The sequence below is a fragment of the Cryptotermes secundus genome, unplaced genomic scaffold (assembly GCF_002891405.2).
Source record: "Cryptotermes secundus unplaced genomic scaffold, Csec_1.0 scaffold593, whole genome shotgun sequence".
Taxonomy (NCBI): Eukaryota; Metazoa; Arthropoda; class Insecta; order Blattodea; family Kalotermitidae; genus Cryptotermes; species Cryptotermes secundus.
Genome location: NW_019739960.1, coordinates 155,082 through 180,812, shown reverse-complemented (window position 1 = coordinate 180,812; position 25,731 = coordinate 155,082). Strand labels below are relative to the sequence as shown.

General features: G+C 38.0%; 2 protein-coding genes across 17 annotated transcripts in view; one reads left to right on the top strand and one right to left on the bottom strand.

The window, feature by feature from the left end:
* The window catches only part of LOC111872186 (CCAAT/enhancer-binding protein gamma-like), a 28,365-nt gene extending 5,437 nt beyond the window's left edge, over positions 1 to 22,928 (bottom strand). For 2 of the 9 annotated variants that reach the window (XR_004513873.1, XR_002844178.2), the window contains exons 1-5: positions 22,541 to 22,928; positions 21,766 to 21,897; positions 13,195 to 13,351; positions 6,942 to 7,102; positions 2,652 to 2,832 (exon numbers count right to left, since the gene is read on the bottom strand). Coding sequence is in view for 7 of the 9 variants with exons in the window: in XM_023865823.2 (XP_023721591.1) it covers positions 6,954 to 7,102; positions 13,195 to 13,351; positions 21,766 to 21,897; positions 22,541 to 22,564 (462 nt within the window). In the remaining 2 variants the exon portion in view is untranslated. Of the gene's footprint in view, positions 1 to 2,651; positions 2,833 to 6,941; positions 7,103 to 13,194; positions 13,352 to 21,765; positions 22,081 to 22,431 lie in introns of all 9 variants that reach the window. The other 7 variants (XM_023865825.2, XM_023865824.2, XM_023865823.2 and 4 more) reach the window with 7 other exon arrangements.
* The window catches only part of LOC111872185 (piggyBac transposable element-derived protein 4), an 11,277-nt gene continuing 8,351 nt past the window's right edge, over positions 22,806 to 25,731 (top strand). Inside the window, exon 1 of one of the 8 annotated variants that reach the window (XM_023865814.1) lies at positions 22,806 to 22,894. In XM_023865814.1, coding sequence (XP_023721582.1) covers positions 22,868 to 22,894 — 27 coding nt within the window. In that variant the 5' untranslated portion in view covers positions 22,806 to 22,867. Of the gene's footprint in view, positions 22,927 to 23,054; positions 23,761 to 25,731 lie in introns of those variants that run through there. The other 7 variants (XM_023865818.2, XM_023865817.1, XM_023865819.1 and 4 more) reach the window with 7 other exon arrangements.

The window sequence follows — 25,731 nt, the reverse complement described above, 5'->3', positions numbered from 1 at the left end:
CTTCAGGGAGGGAACATCTGAGAGATAAAATTCATGAGCCTGTAATGAACAGTAAGAACAGGATCACTGGGGACCTGTATAGAGGAATAAATGAATTTAAGTGGGGTTAACAACTTAGAGGTAAGTAAGTGAAGAATGATAATGGTGGTCTGCTTGCAGATTCCCGCAACATTCTGAATAGGTGGAAGAACTACTTCCCTCAGTTACTGAATGTACATTAGGTCAGTGATGTTAGGCAGATAGAAATACATACAGCTGTGCCATTAGTACCTGATCCTAGCCCTTTTGAGGTTTAATTCTATTGCAAAATTGAAAAGGTATAAATCGCCAGGTAGTGATCAAATTTTGGCAGAACTTATTCAGGCAGGAGGTGAAATATTACATGTTAAGATCAATAAGTTAATTAACTCTATTTGGAATAAGGAAAAATTTCCTGATCCATGGAATGAGTCTATTATTGTACTAGTCCACAAGAAGGGCGATAAAACTGACTGTAGTAATTATCGTGGGTTATCAATGTTACCAACTTCAAACAAAATTTTATCCAATATCCTTCTTTCAAAGTTAAGTCCACTGGCAGACGAAATTACTGGGGATCATTAACGTGGATTTTGACATAATGGATCAAATACTGATCAAAGTTTTTGTATTTGTCAGATATTGGAGAAAAAATGGGAGTACAATGAGACAGTACATCAACTACTCATAGACTTCAAAAAGCAAATCATTCACTTAGGAGGGAAGTAGTGTACAAAATTCACATTGAGTTTTAGGTACCCATGAAAATAGTTTGGCTGATTAAAGTGTGTTTAAATGAACCCTACAGTACAGTCCATATAGATAAACATTTGTCTGATAAGTTTCTTATCCAGAATGGTCTAAAACATGGAGATGTTTTGTTGCCATTATTTTCAGCTTTGCTGTAGAATATGCCATTAGGGAGTTCTGGGAAAACTGGGTGGAACTGAAATTAAATGGGACACATCAGCCTCAGCTGCTGGTCTTCCTCCAAGTTTTCCTGGGACAACACATCTACGAGAACCCCGGGGGTTCCAGTCCAGTGTAGTCTTTTCAATGGCTCCAGTAGGATTCCTCAAAGTATGACTGACTCAATTCCATTTTCTTTTCTTCATCTGAACATCAATTGGCTGTTGATTTCTGACTGTCCAGAGGTCTTCATTTGAGATAGTTTCTGGCCATCTTATGTTTATGATTCAGCATAAACATCTATTAATAAAACTATGGAGCATGTCAGCGATCTGCTTTGTAACCCTCGATGTCTCACAAGCATAAAGGAGTACTGACTTCACGTTCGTATTGAAGATGCAAGCTTTAGTCTTCTTGGAAATATATTTATTTCTCTAGATTGGATATAATCAGATAAAGGACCCGGTTACCTTTTATATTCGATTTTTAACACCTTCATCTGTGCCCCCTTCCTAGGTTACAGTACTTCCCAAATAAGAGGAGGTCTCTACTTGCTCAGCTTCTTCTTTATAAAGTGTTAGCCTCCTTTGTCATTTATTGTTTATCCTCATTTCTTTAGTCTTATTTACATTAATATCTAACCTGGCTCTCTTTGCTTCTTCTTGCACATTTGTTAGTTTTTCTTCCACATCCTGGAACCTCTGGGCCAACAGATATCATTTATNCCTTCCTAGGTTACAGTACTTCCCAAATAAGAGGAGGTCTCTACTTGCTCAGCTTCTTCTTTATAAAGTGTTAGCCTCCTTTGTCATTTATTGTTTATCCTCATTTCTTTAGTCTTATTTACATTAATATCTAACCTGGCTCTCTTTGCTTCTTCTTGCACATTTGTTAGTTTTTCTTCCATATCCTGGAACCTCTGGGCCAACAGATATCATTTATGAAAGTGACATTGTGTTTTTAAATGTTAAATTTTAGACTGGGTTCAGTGTGGCAGCAACGTTAAGAGTATACACCTGATGATGGCCGATAGAGGCCGAAACATGTAGTGTAGAAAGAACAAGATCAAAGACATATAATATATATTGTTTGCACTTGGGACGGAGCTTGTATCATTTATCGTGTAGAGCGCAACAGGATGCTTAAATATAATATCATTTATGAAGCCTAGATCTTCAAGTCTGTCCATCATGCCCCACTGGATCCCCTTCTGCCTCATACTAGTTGTTTTCCTCGTCACATCATCCAACATGAGCAGAAATATAGTAGGGGATAGAATGCATCCTTGGCTTACTCCTGTGGTTATTTTTATGTATGCTGTAAGTTTGCTACATGCAAGATTTCGCATTTAAAGCCCTCATACATGTCTTTTTATCTGTTTCAAGATCCTAGCTGTGATACCATATTTTTCTAAGACCTCCCAAATAACTCGTCTATTTAATGAGCGAAAGGCCTTTTTGAAATCAATAACTGTCAAGTATAATGTGTTCTGCCACTCGGTACTTTGCTCTAAATTGATTCTTAAAGTATTTATCAAGTCAACACAGCTGTGTTGCTCCTGAAAGTCTGCTTGTTCCTTTCAAAGTCTCAGTTCCACTATATTTTTTTACTCTATTCAAGATAATTCTTGAAAGTATTTTACTTGGCACGCTTAAAAGTGTGATGCCCCTCAAATTATTGCTATCTTGTAATATCTCCTTTCCTCGGTACTTTAACAATTATACCTTCTTTCCATTCCTTTGGAACTTTCTCTCCTTGCCATATCTTTTGAAATAGTGGGTGCAGCACCCCATGACAATGTGTTCAAGAAACTCTTCACCCTCAGCATGGTAACATGTCAAGAAAGCTCTGCAACTCGGCACATGCTTCAACTGGTATTCATTGGTCAACTGACTCAGCACCCACCTGGAACACAGCAATATTTGAGAGTCTCATGGTTGATGCCATGTGCAGATCCAACACTAATGTTCCACATAGTAGCAACAGTGTCCACAGAAATCCGTCTATTCTCACCAACAAGTGTGTCCATGTGAACAACGTTCACATCACTGATGGATGTGCATGAGCGACCTGACAGATGTTCAGGCTTCTCGAGATCTTTCTACCCACTGGTACGTTTCCCTTTCACTCATACAGCTACGGCCATACTGAGGAATCATTCTTCTATGAGTCTCCCTCAGTTTCACTCCTGCTGACCACAAAACTCTCTGGTGCAATTTTCTGGCTGGGCAGCTATGATTCTTACACTGTGGTTCAAATCGCGCTTTTCCTGTCATCAGCTGCATGCTGTCAGAACCTGCCCTATAGATGTCTCTACAAGCTGTAGTAGTTTCATAAGGTTGCATCCAGTCTTGTTAACCGTTCAGCGTGGTTTGACGTGTATGTTTCGTCAGGTGTTTAAATCGTCTGGGGGGGTTCGACGCGTATGTTTCGTCCAGCTGCACACCTATGTTATAACGCCCATAATAATTGATGGTTTTGCCATAGATTGTTAGATTTTTCGCTGGCCTGTTGTCAGTAGTTCAGAGTATAATAATCCACGAGTTTAGCTGCGCTAAATCATCGTTACATATGCCTGTCTTGCAGCAAAGTTCCTGTTGCTCTTGGGAGAGGTTTCTCCGTTCTACTGTTATGAAAGGCCTGTTTTCTTTCTTATGAACTTATAAACAGCAGAGACGTGATATGTGCTGTGTTTATAATATCATATTGCCCTGAGCTGGCCACACTAACACACTCAATTGGAATTCTTAGAAGAGGGATGTCCAGAAATTTATTATTGCATGATCCATTGATTTCGCACAGTATATAGCACCCAGTTCTTAGAAAAACGTCACGAATTAAGGCAGAACACTGTGGTCACCCCCTGAGACGNCAAAAGAAAAGATACACAATATTGGAGCGATGAATGTGGGGCACCGTTGGGTTACACGAATGCTTCAAGGCCTTCCTTACACTGCTCTAATTCTGAATCACCTGCTTCCTTTGACGAGATACCGGGTGCTCATATTATAAGGTAAGGTTATAAAAACCATCTTTTAAGATCATTTTAGTGAAAGTTTCATGCTTCAAGGCGTACCATTCACTGCTCAAATACTAAACAACCTGCTTCCATTACCGAGATACAGGGCGCTCATATTATAAGGTAAGGTTATAAAACCACCTTTTAAGATCATTTTAGTGAAAGTTTCATGTTCCTATCTCATAGAATTTAAGAACAATGATGAATAAATCATTTTCGAGCAAAATTTAAATGGCCGGCTGAATATATTACCGCCGGAGACGCGGCCGCGGAATTTAAATGACTGCGCCAAAGGGTTAAATATCTAGTCAATTTGTCCTTACTTATTGAAGTCCCCTCACATACAACTCTTTGTCTCTTACAGCAACAGCAGAGTACAATGAGTTTACTGTGTCCAGTAATCACTCCTGGTTGTATAATTTCATTTCAGAACTAGAAGTACTGATTCTTCATCCAAGCTGCTTTCCTTGTCAGTATCATAATATGCAGTGCCTAATTAAAGAAAAATAACACTACTCTACTTTCTGTCACAATTTATGTTGCAACTCATACGCCAGTAACATTTCGAAATCAATTCCAATCCTAGACAACATACTGCACTGCCTGGTCATCACAGATTTAGTTCTTTAGTAAAAACACACAGCAATTAAACAATCCCCTAACTTTGGCATTGGGACTTCACTGAATAATCTGTTATCACATATTTTTACAAAACACTGCACATATCAGTGTTAGCATTCAGCATTTTAATCTGCAACATATGGTATTATATAAATTCAGACCCACACACATCTTTTGATAAAGAAATTGTGACAATCTGTAACCATGCAGGTGAACAGTACGAAACATGGATTCCCAAGAAGTAAATATATCACATTGTGGACTTTAAAATAAAATTGAATTTCCTCCACAGAGAAATGCTTCAAGTATGGAGTAAATTCCACATAGGGAAAAACATACAATACACATATCAATTAGAATTAATTCTCTTTGCACAAACACTGATATTTCAGGTTTGCTACAGATCAAAAGATGGTATCATTCAAATAAATTTCCAACCATGGAGCATATACAGTCCAAACCCAGCACAAGAAAAGCTTTTAATTAACACACTTTACAGTGGGAAACATGCATGGCCATTCTCAACACTGTGTGCCTAAACAAAAGCCTGTTCCTATTCATTCCTTATTTTTCACTGCATCAACTCCACACTTCACTGTTGCTTTGCTTCATTTTGTGTAGGACATTTTCTGACGTGACTCTTGCAGGTAACACCAGCTAACACTATCCTAGATGTTCAATAAGGAAACTTTCCAGGGCAAGTTCCTGCACTACGTTAGATGAGTGAATTTAGACACACATAAAACTCCCTTCAGAAGTCATTACCTCCTCTTTGCATGACCCTATATCATGTTATTACGCAATGCCACACCAGCTGCGTGTCATACATTAATATGTGTGTGCATGATATTCGCATGGAAGAGAACTAAGGCCAGTCTAAGGATATGAGGTAGAGGTGGCATATGTTTAACTTTGACTGCGGCATTTATCGTTTCATTCATATCAATCCAGAAAGCTGTTGTTTGGAGGTCTGCCCAAGTACCTGAAGGTATTAACTATTTCTTGGCCTCATTTTATAACATATCTTGCAGTGACTCTGCCCCCTTCCTAAAAACTACCTGCACTGTTCTGTCACTATGCGTATGCCATGTATAAATGGGTTCCAGTACTCAAGAAGATAATGGCGACTGAATCTCATACACAGGGAAATGTTTTTCGTCTCTAATATCCTTGTATATAAATAAAAGAAGTACTGTAAGTGTGAGAAGCTCAGAAATTACACAATTTTGGGCTAACACAGCAATGAACTGTTAAAGCATTAACACATTGCATGAATATAAGTTATGCAGTACAGTATGAGCGAGCAAGCAGTATTTTGTTTTGGTGTATCATGTCTATTCTGTGAGTACTGATAACATGTTAACAAGCATATGTGAAATGTAGTATATTATATAAAGGAGATGATTTACAATAGATTATTGTGTGTGTTATTCATGGGAAGTGATGTTAAATGTCAACCTTGAAGTATAATTTGATAACATGTAAACTGGAAAGGAATATTGAAGAAAACAGCAAAAGTTAATAGTATTGAAGCTTATATATAAAATAATAGACTTTCAGATGAATTCTCAATGGGTGATACACCAGTAAAGATCTTAATAAAATGTGGTGTATCTATTCTTCTAGTTACAAAAATTATGATGGATGATCTCTGAACAAAAAGCTTTCATTTGAACAGAAACATTCAGGACAGCCACACACTGAACCAAAGTTAAATCAACAAACCAACATAACCATAAGGCACACATGTGCATGGCAACAGCCCATTATTCCACATAACCTAGAATTAGTCCAACATAATTACATAAGGAGAGCAGAATAGCATTACAGTGAGCAGCAGATTCCTTCATCACAACCTGTAAACCTGATGATGGCCGGTTGGGCAAAAAATGTAGTGATACACAATAAAGAGAAGATGATGAGTGAATCCTAACCAACGTTTCACATAGACAGCAAAAACTGGAATGCAAAGTCAGATATGTAAATGAGATTATTACTGGAAATAATTAAAAGTTCTGGAACCAAATCTGTATGAATTACCCATTATTTTACTATCCACACTTCTGATATGTGGTTTGTGAAATAAACAAGAACCTGCCACAGAAAGAAACTATAATCTATCCTATCCCCAAACAGCCTGAACGAAGAGTAGTAAAATCAAGGATGAAACAAAGCCATGATGGCTATTTCCCTATTTGATCCACAAAATGTTGACCATATCAAAGCATTCCTTTCAAGACCTGCTCACAAGAAACTCTGTCATAAGACTGTCTTAAAATTTAACTACCTGCAGACTTATCTGTACACCAGGAAACACATGGCTACTATACTCATACTAACAGCACCTCTGTGATAACTGAATCAGAATACTTACTTGTCAGCCACACTATTTGAATTCAGGTTTGCCATCTTCTCTTCCCAGATGCAATCTTTCTCCTTCTTGCAGTGATATAATGCGGTCTGACTCTGTCTTTAGCTCTTCTTGAAGCAAAGATTCCAGGTCAACATTTTCTAAATTCACACCATGAGCAGATCCTTTGTTTGAAAAAGAATGCAACAAAGTTATGTCTTGTTTCGATTCCAGAACAGGATATAACCTAATGTTAGAACAAGAAATCCACTTAAACCTACTATGTGTATAGTCTTCTGGGTTATGACAACATGTGGTCTGGTAGGTGAGTACCAATGTTTCAAATGAACATACTGCCTCAGTGAATTCAAAGGCACCATCTAGTGAAATGATTCTTTTTTTCTCTAATCAATAAATGATCATAACACCCAACATGTACCAGGAATTTATGGTCATCTTCAGAACCATCTAGACAACTGTAAACAGAAGTTTTACTTTATTTGTAGATCAATTATTTAAAACTTTGTCAAAGATCTATGCTTAAAACAATATCATCATTTAAAATCTAAGTGCTATAGGATGATGATGATGATAATATAAGAATTGAGTCATTCACATCTTGTAAATGGAGATCTTTTGTTGCATTAACCATGTCATTCAGTAAACTCCACCTATGCCGGTCCCAAGCCTGGATGAGAAAGGAGGAGGGTTTGGGAGAGAATACTCGACTCTCCCTGTAAAACTAACAAGAGCAGGAGCTGTAGAACAAGGCTCCCTCCTGCATGGAGCATATAGAAGGCAGCCCCTTCATGATGCTAGAGTGCTGATGGCCAATCCCCGACACACTTGAGACCTACTGGATTAAAAAGAACACTAAGAGAGCAAGCCGGACAGATCAAAAGGACGACAAATTGGCAAGGACATGCTTTAACAATAATCGGTACATAGAATGTATGGGGAATAAATGGGAAAGAATACAAGAACTCCTTAAAAAAAGAACATCACGTGGAAAGAAGCCTAGAAGTTGTCTGAAGACAGGACTGCATGTCGGGCTCTCTGCAAAACCTCGACACTGTAGGGTATAAGAGGAACAGATTAAGTAAGTCATTCAGTAGAGGTCTGTGTGTCATCTAGCATTTCAGCTTTCACACGTCAATATTATTTCATGCATGCATCTGTGAACAAGTTTTACATAATTTATGTACAACCAATGTAAAGTTTCCTTTCCTTTTTAGAGCTGTCTGGACACTTCTCAAGGTGGCTATAAAAGGCTAAAACATGTAAGGCATTATGATCATTTACTGATGGAAAAAATTGATCGCACAAGATAGTGCCTATGAAATCAACGTGAACAGTGCGCCAATCATAATGCCTACTACTGAATTCTTCTCAATCTTCAGGGTAGACGGGGAAGAAGAATACTTCTCTGAAATTTACCTACTAGACTGCATAGTTTCATAACTCAGAATAAGATAATGTAAGTCTTAAATGCCATTAAAGCCTCAAATTCATTAAAATAAATTTGCTGGATTACATTATTCTGCATTTATTGGTTAAGACTACATATACAATTAGATTCGACCATTACTGTTGTCCATTCTATAGTGTAAAGATAGGGAATTACCTTCACACTTGATTTTGTATTAAAACTCAATACACACTATCAAATATAATGAAAACGTAATGCAATTCAGATAATTTCAAATTTATTAGGCAAACCCAATATGTCTGTTTCAAAGAGTTATGATGCTGATGATGTATTACACTAGGGATTACTGAATTTCTGGACTTTGTCCATTGTCTAATATCCTAACAGAAATCAATCTGTTTCTATCCATGGTCTTTTAGAATATTAGATGATAGACAGATCAGGAAACTCAGTACTTCCAAATGTCACTTAGCATGTTTCAAGACAATAATGAAACATATAATGATCATAAGAATTCAAAAGATGCATGACTTTACAGCAGCAACATGTTTGGTTAGTTTACAAATATTAAGTAACATGAGTGGAGTTATTTTTTGTCAGTTATTTTGCAGTGCTGTCTGTAACTACACTATTTAGTATCACATGGGATGATGAAGAATGATGAATTTGAAAAAGATTTGGAAATGATCGTGGCTTAATACAGGTACTATCCTGGGATTTGCCTAGATAGTAAAAAAGTAAAGCTGTCCCTGTACCTAATGAATTCAGCACCATGCCATGAATATACAGGGGTCAGTGGCGGTATAGTTCCACCATTACTGACCTCAGTACTAGATGGAAGTGAGTGGTCACCTTCATGCCCCAGCTACTTTAGCCCTGGAGGAGTCCCCAATAACCACTAGACAGCAGAGCCAGTCTCGACACTGTGGACATGAGAAAGATCTCTTGCCCCTACCGGGAATAGAACCTTGGCAATCTAGCTCTTAGCCCATCACTACGCTAACTGAGCTATCCTGGCTCACCATTTTCCTGGGATAACTTAGGAAAACCATGAAAAACCTGTTGGCATAGCACTAGCTTTGCCAATTCAAATAAAGCACCTCCAGAATATGAGTATAGAGCTTAGTACAGAGTTTTATCATGATGGATTTTTTGGTTATGTATATTAAAGAATTAACTGATATTCTGAAGAACATGTAATGTATGCAGAATGAATATTTCTAGCACTACACCAATAAACAGGAAGTTTGCAATCTGAAGTTCAACTAAGTCATGAAAAGGTAAATTGGTTCTTGTGGTTAATTATACATTACATCATGAATAAGTATGGGGGAATGGAGGGACAGCTCCATGCATTCTCAACCGGTGAGTTTCATAGCTATGGGCACTTTAACCCATGGAAGATGCCCTGGTAACCAGTGGAAGAAGGATGGACATGCCCCACAGCAAGTACAGATGATGTGGAAAACAGGAAAATCTTTCCCTATGCCACGGACTGTACCCCAATTACTGGCATGGTATGTAGTCTAGTCCATAAGTATACATTAGTTTTTATACTTTCTGCTATAATCTTATATCTCTGCATAACCCTGCAGGAGGTTGTTAATAATCTTGACAATAAAGAGCTAAAAATTTCATGTATATAATTATTTTTTATTTATAGAATTTAGTTTATTGTTTGCATGCATGAACATGACACAGGTCTGTGTGCGTGTGTACAGGATTTGTAGATTTAATGATGCTGCTAGCAGCTCAGACTGTATGATGACAGACAGAAGGATGATTAAGGGACATGGCCTATTTACAAGTACAGTAAACTCTCCATTGGCTGCGCCATAGCTCAAGTGGTTAGTCGCTGGCTTCCCATCGGGGCGGCCCAGGTTCGATCAAGTGGGATTTGTGGTGGACAAAGTGGCGCTGGGGCAGGTTTTCTCCAAGTACTTCAGTTTCCGCTGCCAATCTTCATTCCACCAATTGCTCCACAATCACCCTCACTTATCATGTTGGGCTGGTACAACAGGCCAGAAGTGGCCGCAGTACAAGGGGCTTAGTCCCACCCCACTAACAATAATAAAAAAAAAAAGACTCTCCATTATCCAGCATGTATGGTAATTTGGTATGCTACTTATATGATCTGCTGGTTTGATAAGAAAAGCTATGAAAACCCAATATAAAGACAAAACAACATGTTTTCACAGCTCTTGGAAGGAATCTCCCTAAAGAACACAACAGACTGATAGGTGAATGTTTCAGAAGCATAACCCTGTCACATATTCACAAATTCAACTAGACTCTCCTGCTGTGGCACACTGGCAATGCTATGAAGGGTCTGTAGGTGCGCCACAGGAGTTTGTGGGAAGGTCGAAAAGAAGTGTGAAAAAATTGAGGAATTAAAGAATCATCAAGGTAAATTTTAGAAGCACTGTATATTTTTCATAAAAGGCCAAAAACAGTAGCACTTTAATAAAAAGTTAGTATAATAAAATTCCAAGAACTTCCATCCCTAATGTTCCCAATCTCAAAATAACTCTCCAATGAACATTTACTACCCCACCTTTCACCCTTTTCAAGCCACCAGTGTCAGTCCTCAGTCAGCTGTTGTTCAGATGGGGTGTGTTATTCCACACGAGTTTGCACTAATGCACTTTTTGTTATTTCTATTTCATTTTTGTCATTTTATTATTTCTGAATTTAGTTGATTCCTATTCTTATTTTAGGGCTTATTGGGCATGGACATATTCATAATTACAAAATGTAAGTTACATGATGACAATGAATCAAGCATGGTTGGCACTAGTTCTGGTAGTATCACGCATACTATATAGTTAGTGTTAGTTATAGAACCGCTGTGCGTCAATATAATGAGGACTATTTGTCCTTTGGATTCATTTCACCTGGAGGAGAGCAGCCATGTCCTAAGTGAGGTGTGTGGTGAGAAACTGGCAAACCAAGCTATGGTTCCAAGTAAGCTGAAAAGACACCTTCACACAAAGCACTCACATTTATGCAAGAAACCAATTGAATCGTGGGATATTTGCTCAAAGCAAGAACTGTGGAGCCAGAGGAACAGCTGTCACTAGTGAACAGCTCTGAAACAACATTTGTTTCTAGGCAACAGTCACAAAACAAACAACGAAACGATGTCCATCCACCTCTAGGCAGCAGACTCTTAATAAGCAACAAATGAACAACAACAAAAGAGCAGTGTTTTCTGTGTAATCTGGGCCAAGATGTTATAAGCGGGATGGTTTGGAGCAGTGAGTTCAGTGCTCAGTTGAAAGTTGGGCTGTGAAGAGAAGACTAGGAGATTGGTGTGAAATGGCTGCCAGACTGAGAGCTAGTCAGTTGAAAGTCAGGCTGTGAAGAGAAGAGTTTGTGTGTGCTGTAGTTACAGTGCATAATTCCATGAGACTGCTGTAGTTACTGTGCTAAAATCAGTTGCCTGGAAACGACTACTGAAGACTGAGAAGACTTTGTGTGTGCTGTAGTTACAGTTTGTAATTCCATGAGACTGTTATAGTTACAATCCGTAAGTAATCAATAAATCCAATATCAAATCATAAACCACACTGAGAGTCACTCATACATGCAGCAATATTTTATAAGGCTTATAGCTGATCAAACATGCCAGGCTAAACATTGGACCAAAATCACAACTATTTCTGACGAAGCTCAAGATGCAAGCTATACCACTGCTGAGTCAGTAATTTTACCAGCATGCTGTAAAATTGTAAATATTATGTTTGGCAAGGAATATGGAAAAGAGATTTTGAAAATCCCTATGTCGAATAACACTATTAGTCAGTGTATACGTACAAGACATGCTTCAAGACGTTGAGTCACAAGTGACAGTTAACATTAGAGAAGCCGATTTTTTTGCTATCCAGTTGGATGAGTCAACTGACATCATGGAAAAGCTCAACTGATAGCGTTCAGCAGGATTGTTTGAAATGGAGACATAAGAGAACAATTTTTATTTTTCAAACCACTCCCAGAAACAATGCCTCTGTGGTCTAGTGGTCAGCATTCCTGCCTACAGATCCATAGATCCAGGTTCGACTCCTGGCGCTACCAGATTTTTTCTGAGTAGTAGTGGGTCTGGAATGGGGTCCACTCAGCCTCATGATGATAACTGAGGAGCTATTTCAAGTAAATAGCGGCTCTGGTCTAGAAAACCGAAATTAATGGCTGTGGGGATTCGCTGTGCTGATCATGCAACACCCTCTATCTGCAAAAGTTGGTACTAAACTTCATTGACAAGTGGGAGTTGCTCAGTCGGTATAGCTTGCTTGCGGACTAAAATCACAGTTTTCTCCCAGAAACAATGAAAGGGCAAGACATTCTTGATGTTGTCGACAGTTATTTATGGCAAATAACTAAAGCTGTAGATATCTGCCAATTGTAGACACTGATGCCAATAAATATGCTCATGGTTGTAACATTTAGATGAGATACATAGTAGTGTAGGTTCATTACTGTGTTCACAAGAGCACTCCATTGGTCCCTATTCCGAGACAGATGAATCCAGTCAATACCACCCCATCCTATTTCTCTTGGATCCATTTTTACCTTCACCTCTGCTAGAGACAGAACATTGGGAATGTGAAAAATGGCACTCCACTTTCCATCATGGTTTGGAGTTCTACTATCATTCTAATGACCACCATGAATGGGAGTAACAGAATCTGCCCTATGAATGTTGCCAATGCAGAAATACATTATCCACCCTTAACTGGGTGGGCAGAGTTCAGAAAGTTCAATTGTGAACATATTTGGAGACAGCACACAAACAAGAGCATGTATATATGAATAAAAATTTATTCTGTTGCTCATCATAGATCCACCTACCAGCATGAGCTAAAAAGAGATCCTTCAGGAACCCAAGTTCCTTTGTCAGCATACAAATCTTCTGCTTCAGCATCTCATTTTCTGTTTTAAGTTGATTTACCCTCTCCAATGTCTGCTGGGTGCGGAGCTTGCTCTTCACACGACTACGCTTCACTGCCTGACATACCATTATCACCAAGTTAGTATAATGTTGAAATTATCACCATTTATTTCAGTTTGATGTCCATCTGAAGCCAGACACCGGTGAAAATGGATGTAAAAGCACATAAAACTGTACAATATTAGTAGCAATGGGGGACAACACAACCACATATAGTAACCTTAACATTTCACACCAATATGCTGAATTATAATTTATTACCGTGTGTTACTTTATCATGCTTTCAGCAACTGGATTATGAAGAACTGCATATGACTTGGGAGGAAGTGATCAGGCACTCTCCTGCCATTTGCTTGGTGGAGGGGGTGAGGAAAACCACAAAGAAAAACCTCAGTCAAGATATCTGGTGTCCTGGTTGAGATTCGAAACAAGTACCTCCCAAATATGAGTCTAGAGCATTACTGTTATGCTAACTCATTCAATTTTTATTAGAGCACCCTAAACAGGTCTACCTTAGATATACAAACCAAGCAATAACATTAAAACTTTGGTGGCAAGACAGTTGAGTGGTTTCAACCCATTCCCTCCTTCTGTAAAGTGAAAAATTAAAATACTGCAGTTAACACATACACATGCAAACATCTGCACACTGAAACCCCACCCCCAGAAACATACACATATATCTATGCCATTGTTATGCAGGTAAAACATTATGAATATCTGGTAATGAGGAATATTCTCATCAAAAGATAATGGATTGGTATTTTCTGGGGTCATACAATGGTTTAAATATCTGCTCATCATTCATTCATTCATTCATTCATTCACTTTCCTGTTGCTCCCTTTGGAGCATAGGACATCTGTGAAACGTTTTTGTTTCACTTCAGTTTCTTAATCTTACAGACAGTCGGTACAACTCCTTGGACAAGTGATCAGCCCATCGCAAGGCAACTACCTTCACAGGGCAACACAAACACAGAATAAATGCAGACAAACATCTATGCCTCAAGTAGGCCTATGCTTATCACACAAGATTAATTTATTCTTATTGTCATATTGGCTGTCCTATACATGAGAAGAGTAAGTGTGAAACATAACTGTACTTTGGTACTGACATTCCTCCATACCGGTACCATGACCTTGTCACCAGTACATTACAAGATGAGGTAGACATTAAGGTAAATGCACAGAATATAAGCCTATATTAAACTGTCCCTATGCCTACACACCATGTCATGGAGGCATACAGGTAGGCACATAGGTGAAGCTCCATATATTCCAGACCTGTGCATTACATGGACACGAAGTGATCAGTTTCAAGCTCCAGCCACTTTATTCATGTGAAAACAACCCTTAATGCACACTAGTTAGGAAACTTGATGGGCCCTAGGGCTCTTCTGTTACAAAAATGAAAACTCCTACCCAGTCTGGGAATCAAACCTTGGTATTGCAACATTTTCCCTGCTCCTGGCATTAATCCTTTAAAACAAAAAGAGTTATTATATATACAACGCCCCTGGGGGGATAAAAGTTGTCTGCATTCAGTGAGATCACTGTTATGGTGATTTCTGTTTCCATCACATAATGAAAATAAAATTTAGTAAGTTTCTGATCATGATGAAATGATGTGTCAATGATTATGATGCACTCTCACAGAGGTTTTAGATACAGCACAGGGCTACTTCATCTGGTACTGTACTTTCCTTCACATCATACATGAACACTTAAAACTTTTGAAGCCCCAAGTTCATGTAAATACTTATTCAGTTCAAATGCAATTCTTACCTCACAGAAAACACATCTCCATTACAAAAAAAACAGTTAATGCTGTTTAGGGAAATAATTCCTGTTTATTCTGAGAATCATACAAATCACATAAGTACACTGTCTGGGTAAAATTCCAAGTTTTTCAGTGTTGTGGCAGGTGGCACACATGTAGTGACCACTGTTCTTCTATGGTTTAACTCAAACAGTAATATGATATCTGAATGTGAATTCTCTGTATTTTGTGGAATCCAGAGGTTCATTACCATGTTCACCACAAGAGTGTGCAACTGGGCCCTATCCTAAGCTACATGAATGCAGTCCACATATTCATTCCCCATTCCTCAACATCCATTTTAATATTATCCACTTAAATATTTTTAGCTCTGCCAAATAATTCCTCCATACCGCAAAAAAAGCAGTTAAATAAGATATGTGGTAATATCTGATGAAGAATGAAAGAAAGCACATACTGCATGAGCAAAATAAACAAGTTCTCTCCAAAGGTCTTCCCTACAGATCAATATCAGTTACCATCACCACTCTGAAAAATTACACATTCAGTACATGTATTAAGTCACATTTAGCAGTAAGGCAAAAAAGAGTTTATTATGTGTGTGTTAAAATTTTCAACAGTTTGCCTCTCTATGTACGAGATTTGGTACAAGACAGGAAACTTTTCCTAGGAAACCTAAAAGAAGTATTATCAATTATTCGTTTTACTCAATAGTAGAGTCAATTTACCGACTACACAACACGTTTTTTATTATCACTACATGTTTCGACCTCAAGAGGTCATCCTCAGGTGTACGAACACAGCTGTATAATTACACGCGGTCACATTCACTTTTTACTCATTCGACCCTGTATCTTACTCAGACTTACGCTCAGTAATATATCAAGTTCTTTTATAAAACACAAGTTAAAATATATTATTCTAATTTAATTGTCAAAAGTTAAAATTTCGTGAATCGAAGTTCAATTCATGTCACTTCGATTCACGAAATTTTAACTTTTGACTCTGCTGGGAAACCAGAAAACTACTGATTAAATCCAGAACTGCAATGCCCAATGACTGGGAATCCTTCAAGAACAGTTAAAGGAGGTACAAAAGTTCACATTATAAGCAAAAGAGTTGATCTGTCAGGGAGTTGGTGACATTCTGAGTGCATAGAGACTTCATAAAGTCATCACCAAGTTCAAAGATCCCATGATATGTTTGGACCTCTTTTGCTTCCATCTGGGGAATACACATTTGCAGAAGAAGAGGCATTAAAGCTAATGCTGGATGCACATTTTCCTGGCTTTGTGGAGATACGTAATGGGGACACTGCTCTGGGGACTCCTGGTCTTGTAGGGAGGAACATAGACTGGGAATTGGCTGGGCAAGATGGGATCAGGTGAGGAGCTCTCAGCTTTAATGCTTATAAATTGCTGGGAAGGATAGAATTTTCCTAGCTCTCTTTCAAGATACCTGGAGGTCATCACCAGCCAAACAATGAAAATACTTACAGCCCATATTGTTTTTGGGTAGATACCATTATAACGGAGAGTGGTCTGGGCTACCTTCATGCCTAAACTCTTTTCTTTTGAAAACACAAGTGTGGTTGATGGAAAGATATGTGTGAGGTGAAGCCTTTATGGGATAGCCACTGCACCCCCATCCTCCATCAGCATGAATACCAGAAAGGCAGGTTCAAGGTGACTGCTCTTCAGAGTCTTGTAAGACAGAGAGGGAGCTTGAGGATGGGTTTGACGCTCTTGGAGCTTTTCTGGAAACTGAGGGTGCATCTGCCAACACCACCTGAGTCCACGTGCAGGGCAGCTCAAAAGCATAGGGTAGAACATAATGCAGAAAAATGGATGAATGTCATGGTTATTAGTCACCATACTGTGACATCCCAAATGGGCTGTATGATTATGGTGTCTGAAGGGATAAGACCTTTCGCCCCATTCTGTGGAGCCTGTTGGCTGATGGACTCTTCCGGGTACGCAAAAGATCTGAATGTGGTACAAAGATGGTGCAGGGAAGAAGTGGCTGACTTGACAAGCTCTCTGAATACCAGGATGCAACACCAAGTATGAGCCACTCAAGATCTTCATTCAGGAACCTTTGATGAAACTGTCTGGAGACCTACTGACCTGGACATGAAATAGTGCAGACTGGTAAAAGGTGTGTTAACTAGCCACTGGCACACTGAGATGCATCTATATGCTGCGGACCTCTCACATAATGCTCCGTGTAGCAAATGTGGACAGGAGCAGGACTCCTCCTATGACATACTTTGTCAGCACTCAGCTCTAGCTGGGCATAGAATGAAGATCTTTGGCTCTGAATGGGTGGAGTCAATAGATATTAGAAGAGCCTCAGTGAAACAGGTTCTGGCTCTGGCACTTAGGATATAACTCTTTTGAAGGACCCATTTTGATAATACAAAAACTACTTCACAGATATCATTAAGGTTCATTAGTAAATATTATTCTTTTAATCATATTATGTAATTTTTATAGACTTGGCCTGCAAATATTTTTACTCTCATGAAGGAAGTCTCAAATTAAGAAAAGTTTTGAAATCACCGATCTAGTAGAGCTTACATACTTAACATTATTCAGAATCTCACAGATTCATTATTCCCACAAAAATATTATTCTTATATTGGAAGAAAGCAGATGGAATTTACCAACCAGCCCGGTATTACCCAATTCATTTTCACCATTTCACTAGAGCTAGAAATCCTTTAACGGTACAGTGCTGATCTAAATGTACATCAAAATTAATATCTCTAAAACTCTGCAGTTCAAAGAAGCTACTGACATTGTTTTTTGTTATCTTAAAATTTGACCTCATCACGCTGCATGCATTAATCATACATCAAAATTTAATATTCGCTACAGCATTTCTTAAGTTTCAATTAAAATCTATGGCAGCCTATGTGCTTTTGCACTCTTTACTTGCCACCATCAGGGGTTCCACTTCCTTTGCAACATAGCTGTTGAGAAAAGGTGTGAAGACAGATACAGAAAGTGTGAGAATGCATTAACTGAGCAGGTATTCCTTGATTCGTGTGGCAGATGTGTTCCAAAAGAAAAAGTCAGAGAGGGTGGAACTGCATAAATCAAACATAATTTTCCCTTCTCCCCTCATATTACTCCTCTGAATACTTATGCAACAATCTACTCCCCCATCTCCCCATCTCTCTCAATTGGCCAGCAAGCAATTCATTCATTGAAATTAACCTAAATTGGTTCAGCACATTAAAATGAAATCCCATATTTCAAACTCACATATAATGTGGAGTACCTGTATTATAATAATTTGATGCTTAACTTTTAATTACTTAATTACTAAGTTGTAAAAATCTTGAAGATGGCAAGTAAACAATACAGAAACATTTAGGGTTCCATACTTTCAATTACAATGTTTTTTAAAAAAAATGCTGTGATGGATTGTTTTAATTATTCTGATGTACTGTTATCCATCCCTTCATGTTTCCTTATAGCTGTGAAGAAATTATTGTGGTTAATATACCCAATATCAATCCCTACAATTTCCCTCAGCTAAATGGTAGGCATGGCCAACAAAAAGTTTTTTCAGTTGTGCTCTTGCAACCATTGTGTCTTGCTGTAACTAGCAGTAAGATTAGGAAGAGAGGGAATAGGTCTACTCTTCTCTTTAGAATAAGCTGCTTAAAAAAAATACTATACTACCAAACAGTGTCTCCCTCAGTTTTTGCATGACACACACATTCTTTAACTACATTTACTCATCACATAATAAATCAGAACCACCTCAAACACAAACAATCCATGTTACCACATCTGACCTACAGCCAGTAAGGTCACTTTGGTGAAATGCAAGGATGAACTGCACCACACTTTTTCCAGAATGAGGCCTGTGTAATGCATTAGTAGGTCCAGGACAAGGAGATCTTAAGTGGAGGAGATGGACCTTCGCTTATCCGTGCAAAATGGAACTTGGTAACAAAGTTTGACAAAAAGAAAAGTAATTGTGACCACTGTGTTCAGAACAAAGTCAGTGAGAGTTAACACAGAAATACAGATTAAATCAAAATTAAATGCTTGGTCTATCTCCAGTCATCTAAATCTCCTTATGCCAAAGGTTGTGACTGAACAGTAGCATGAAAAGTACTGCTTGTCTCAGTTCATGACTATGCAAAAATATGAGGAACCTTACTGTGAAACACATCTGGCATAATTTTGGAAAAATGAGTTCAGACATGTAAGATTTGAGGTTTTCACAGCTGTGACTATGAAGAAAGCAGTCTTCTGGGATGTGGCATCATGTAGATGTGGTGTTAACCGACGTTTTGGAGGAATGTATTGCCTCCATCTTCAGGGTAGAAGGAAAAATAAGAAATCCATAAGCGAAGAGACCGTGAGAACCGGTACAAGCAGACTCCAGACTGTCTGAAGATGGAGGCGATATGTTCCTCCGAAACATGGTTAACACCACATCTACATGATGTCACATCCCAGAAGACTGTTTTCTTCCAGTTCAGAAATTATTTTTCCAATTTTTGTAATATCAATTTAGACCAAGGAACTCTGCTAATTTAATTTCTTGTACAGGGTGTAGCTGAACAGTTAAGTGTTTTTAAAGTGGAATAACACTTTTGAAAAAGCAAAGTATTTTATTTTGCACACATATTCTATTTCTAGAGTCCTTACCATCGTTTAACAATACCTTACTTTTTGTACAGTACATCCCTTATATGACCACCACTGTCAAATTCACTGATGCACATGAGCTGAGAAGCTCTGTGTCACCCCAAAATGCTTCTTCTGAAATGTCTGAGATTCTTCTACAGATTCTCACTATCAGTTCCTCTGCTGGCAAACTACCATTCACTTTATCTTCCATGCATTCCCCGAGAAAAAAGTCAGTAGCAGTTTGGAATGGTGAATGTGAAGGCCAGAGCACGTAACAAAGATGAAAATAGTCATCCAGTACAAAAGGAAATGCCAACTGCAGGGATGCCAATTCTTGTCATATGGGCTATAACACCACATTTTTCAAATCACAGATTTTTCATACCATACACTACTGCTCGCCTCTGTGGTCAAGTGGTCAGAGTTCCTGGCTACAGATCCAGAGGTCCCAGATTCGATTCCTGGTGCTACCAGATTTTCTGGGAAGTAGTGGGTCTGGAACGGGGTCCACTCAGCCTCATGAAGACAATTGAGGATCTACTTGAAAGGAAAAGTAACAGCTCCGGCCTGGAAAACCGAGATTAACGGCCATGGGGATCTGCTGCGCTGACAAGACACCCTCCATCTGCAAAAGTTGGCACTAACATCGCCGACAAGTGGCTGTCGCTTGGTCAGTATAGTTCACTTGGGGACTAAAGGCCATGGAGTTTTTGTTTTTTTGTATACTACTGTCAGACATACATGGAGCTTGGACATGTTATGTGCTGAACTGGAATGCAGTGAACAGATGCCAGCATTCACATAATATTCTGAGGCATGTGAACCAAACAAGGTTGGACTGATGGCTCTTCACAAATGATAAAAACTTCTTCACACAACTTTCTGACCGGCAGATGAACTGCATTTGGAGACAAGCCTTCCTGTTAGTTAAACTCTTGGCAGTGGGTTGTGATTCTGTATGTTGCCAGTGGATGGAAAAGTTCTACAGCACCCAAACATGCTCCCTCAGTGTTTGATGCTCTATGGTGAATTGCACTATGAAGTAACTGCTATAGAGGATAACTTACAATACCCTAGCAGAGAAATATGTAAGTCAATCTTTAAAATGCTTCACTGTTTCACATGAACCCTATATATACTGATCACTGCGACTTGTTTACATATCAATTACTGGCTTGTTATTATAGTTTTTTTTTTCAGTTAACCATCATTCAAAGTTATCTTCACCGACTGTAACCCATTTCTTCAGAAGTTTAAAGATATGGTTTCATAATTCTATAGGACTACTTATGTCCAGTTCAACAATTATAAACCCAGTCAACTCTGATTTCAATACCCCTCAGCTAACCAGAATTAAATACCCATAATATGTAACAAAATGGTTTCAGAAAGTCTACGAGTTAGATTACAGCAATGAAGGCATGGAGGCATGTATGAATGACTGAACTACATACAAGTCCCTATTCTGCACACACTGAGCATAGCTTGTTATATGATTTTAAGGTCACACAAATGTACCCAACTGGAGTTCTTCAAAATGTCAAATGTGTTAAACTAGTACTGTCACCAAATAAAATTAATGTAGGGAATGAGTTTAAACTAATTAACCACTACGCCATGAAGGCATATGGGGGCATGGATGTATAGATCCACATTTTCTTGACTTCAGCACTAGTTGGAGGTGAGTGGTCGGGTTCAAGCCCCTGCCATTTTACCTCTGGGGAAAGAGCCCACGGTAGGCATTGGCTAGAAGGTTGGGTGGACTCTAGACCCGGTTTAAACTGTGGTTAAACTTTTTGTTTCAAGTACCAGCTGAAGAAACAGACACATGAAAATAAACACACATATAAACATTTAAACAGTTTTAAACTGGATAATATCGAAATCATCAACTTTCTTTCCATAACCATATTATACTGTTTGACTAGATTGCTAAATGGATCTCTGGACACCTGAAGGCCCATGTGGGTAACGTCTTGTTTATAAATGATCATGAGAACCTGGATAGTTTCTAAATGCAGACTTTGTGTATATACCTGATTGTTGCGATCACGGCGCCGGCGATAGTCTTCCCCTCCAATTTCTTCTCTGTTGGTTTCACTTCCTCTTTCTTCAATTCTTTTTCCTCTGCCTCCCTTTTTTTGGCCACCACCATTGTTCTCCTTATTCTGTGGAGCCATCTTTCAAGTTATATCAAAATCTCCCTATTAAATTTTGTGGCAATACCTTTAATTAGTCTCTAAGGATTGTTATTTCCTTTAACCCCAAAGATATACAGCATCAACTTTCAGTTTTATGTGACTAGACAGCAACTTGCAAACTTAGTTAGATCACTTGGAATTTCAACTTTCCTAAAAGAAAAATGAAGTCATTGTGTTCAAAACATATGATCCTTCCTATAGCAAGTTCAAAGTTTCATTTTGTAACTTGGACAGTAAATTAGATTACAAATGTAACATAAGAAGTTCTAGCAGAAAGTATCAGCAATAATTTTTCACTGATACCCCTCTTGCCTGGGCTGGCACACAAGTTAAATACACAAAGCCAACAACAATCAAACATCTGGTAATGGATATGCATAAACACAGTACAGGCAGAAGGCAAACAAAACTGCGGCAGTGAAACTAATAACATCGCTTTAATGTTAACAAACATACAAGCGCGGCAATCTGTGCTAGTACAGATGACTATTTTACCACTACCATTGACTGAACCTTGACTTGTGAACAATGTTTGTTTTACAAAGCTGTCATCATTTTATACTTCACAGTTTCACATACAGATATATAAATGCAAAAAAACACCACATACTCTAAAGCTCCTCATTTCAATCATATTTCAGCACATATATAATGCCAAACTAACTTATAAATATAAAATGTCACACGATTTTATTCCTACCACACTCATTCACTCATTGAACCTCTTTCGCCATCATGTTTTGCGGGTGACGAAATACATACAAGATCGTACAAGATGGCCTTGAGCGCCTTGGTTGAGGGCATTGTGGGCCGTTCAAGATATTCAAGATGCAGAAAATCGGACAGATCAGGACGCGTGAAGTTTTGTGTCTTCTGTATTGCCCGAATGTTTTAATCACGCTGTCTTTTAAAGTTTCTTCGACACTGCTGGCGATATATGGCAGATACTGGCTTTAAGACTGAAGTTAGCACTGGAATTGTCAAACTAACTGAATTGTACGCATGTAACCCATGTAGTGTGCACAGTAGTGCGATCATTAAATAGGAAGAATCTAGTGAAATAAAGTTGTCAGGGCTTTGATGGCTTCGATGGTTGAAGGGGGGGGGGATTGAGTTGTACAACAATACCAGGGAGGAGTTAGTAGGGAAATTACTATTCAGGAATTAGAAGTAATTAGTAGAAGTACATCTGGTGACAAATATTTCAAAATACGCTGCTGTAGAGACGTAGTGACCGGTAGTGACGTTTATGTATTTGGAGTATTGTACACCATGTACGTCAGTATGTATAAGTGAATGCTAGTCTTCTCATAAAATTATAAAATGGAAGAAGAGTAAATAGTCAGTTCCCGTACCTAACCTTTCCCCGATATTTTTGCGTGGAGTCAAGTGAACAAGTGGAATGCTTGTGTTTTCCTGTGTATATGCCCGATGGAGTGTCATCATTTCAATAAAACCAGATTGTCGTTTTTGTGATGTTTATCCTAAATTCATTGTCATACATACTTGTAAAGTCAGGGTTACTTAAATCCGGAACGTTTTTATTTCTGTAAAACCTTAACAGAGATTCTGTAACTCTGGCCTCAAATATAAATCATCTGCATCGTCCTTTTTCTTCGTGTCTTGTGCCCGAGCCAACTTCATGACTATCTTTTGAATGATCTGCCTGTATTTCTATGTCCTTTGGCTTGTAATTTAAATGCAAGCTTTGGAAGTGCATAACATTGTATACTGCTGAGAGATAGATGGGAAGATCATCTGTAGCTTATTCATGACATTTACATTTATGAATAAAGTTACGTTATATGGCAATTGCTCTCTGGCTAAATGGTTTGAATTTTTATGAATTTTGTAAAGTTAATCATGGAGATAACAGTTTAACCATGACTAGTTATAGATTATTCTTGAAGTACTATACAATGGGCAGAGTTCAGAAGCCCAGTAATACTAAGCATGAGGCATACTTCATATTTGAGATTACAAATCCACCACCAAGCTGTATAAAATAAACATTCACATGCTGTACTGCCTTCAGCCCTGAAGATAAAGGCAGCGTGTTCATCCAAAATGTCAGCAACATAGCCCACTTTCACAGTGTGAAAATACACAACAGCAGAATTGACATCAATTGATTATATGTTTGAAAGAGTTGAAGCACTTAATATAAACATTATTTCCAGAAGTGGAAAATAGCATGGTGAATAAAGGGATGTACTTTTCACTTGTATGAACATCACTTATTAAATCTGGAATTATAGGAGGTTATTGATATATTTACAAGCAGTGTACAAACACTTGTGGTACAATTAAGATTACATTCATGTGGGATGACATTAGGCAGTCCGGTTAATAGGTGTTGTCTTTTTGGCCATCAGCACAACAAACTATCAGGAATGAAATCAATCTAATATCACTGTCTTACACTGGTTTTATTTAATGATTGCTACATTTTTTATCCATATTTGGATCATCATCAGGCAGTATTATTAAATACATCACTCATTACTGAATTATCCAAATTCAATAATGAGTGACGTATTTAAGAATACTGCCTAGATCCATATTAGGATAATTCAATAATGAGTGATATATTTAAGATCCAAATATGGATCAAAACATGTAGGAGTCACTAAATAAAACCAGTGTAACACAGTGATATTAAATTGGTTTATTGTTTGATAATTTGTTATGTTGATGGCCAAAAATACTTCATCATGACACACAACAGGATGAAAACAATAAAGATGGTTGATAGGTAGTAATTTCACTATTATAAGACTGCTGTGTCAAGTGACACCAAACACAGTGATGTATGCCGTGTATTTCAGAAAATATATACAGTTTAAACTGTGGCATATTCTTGGGAAGTTCCTGTGTTTGAAATTAAATTAAATTGCCATGTATTTTTAAATTCTATTATGCATTTTATGCCCCCACAGCTTGTTCACTTCAGAAAATAATTGAAAGTTTGTAGATTTCAGTAAAATTTGTGATTATTAGAGAGGTACTATACTGAAGGGGTGAAGGTCCCATGTATCAACCCTCTTTGCATGTCTGTCAAGTTGTTTTGTTCTCTTCAGCCATGCATTTCTTTATATGCCCCTTCAGTCTAGCCATTCTGTTTACACAACTGAGCAACTCTCTTTAATGAGATCATATCTTATGGGTAGATCCCAGTTTGTAGAAATTGACCATGTTGATGCCAAGTCTCTAAATCAAAAATCATTCTCCTCTTCGTGTAAGGAAATAAAGTACGGTGTTCCTCAGGGTTCAGTTCTGGGACCTCTTTTGTTTTTAATGTTTATAAACGATTTGCCTGAAGCTGTTCATCATCATCATTTCCTTTATTTTCCATATATCTGTACAGGCAAAAAACCTAAGATGTGGAAATAAGCGAAAGCGAAAGTTGTTTTATTTGCAGATGACACCAATATACTAATTATTGACAAAAATCTTAAATCTTTAAATGATAAAACTATAGTTTCTATGCATCAATTAGAAAATTGGTTCGCGGTAAATCATCTTATTATTAATATTGAAAAGACAAAAGCACTCTTTTTTCAGGGACGTGGTCCCCGTCAAATTGATAAACCGGAACTTTATTTGAATAATAAGAAAATAACATACACAGCTAATTTAAAATTTTTAGGTATATATATTACAGAGAATTTAAGTTGGTCCTCTCACATTCACCATTTAGTTCAAAAATTAAACAAAACCATCTATCTTATCAAATCCTTACGAGATTTGGTCAGTCTTCCAATTTTGAGAAGTGTGTATTTTGCGAAATTTGAATCTTTA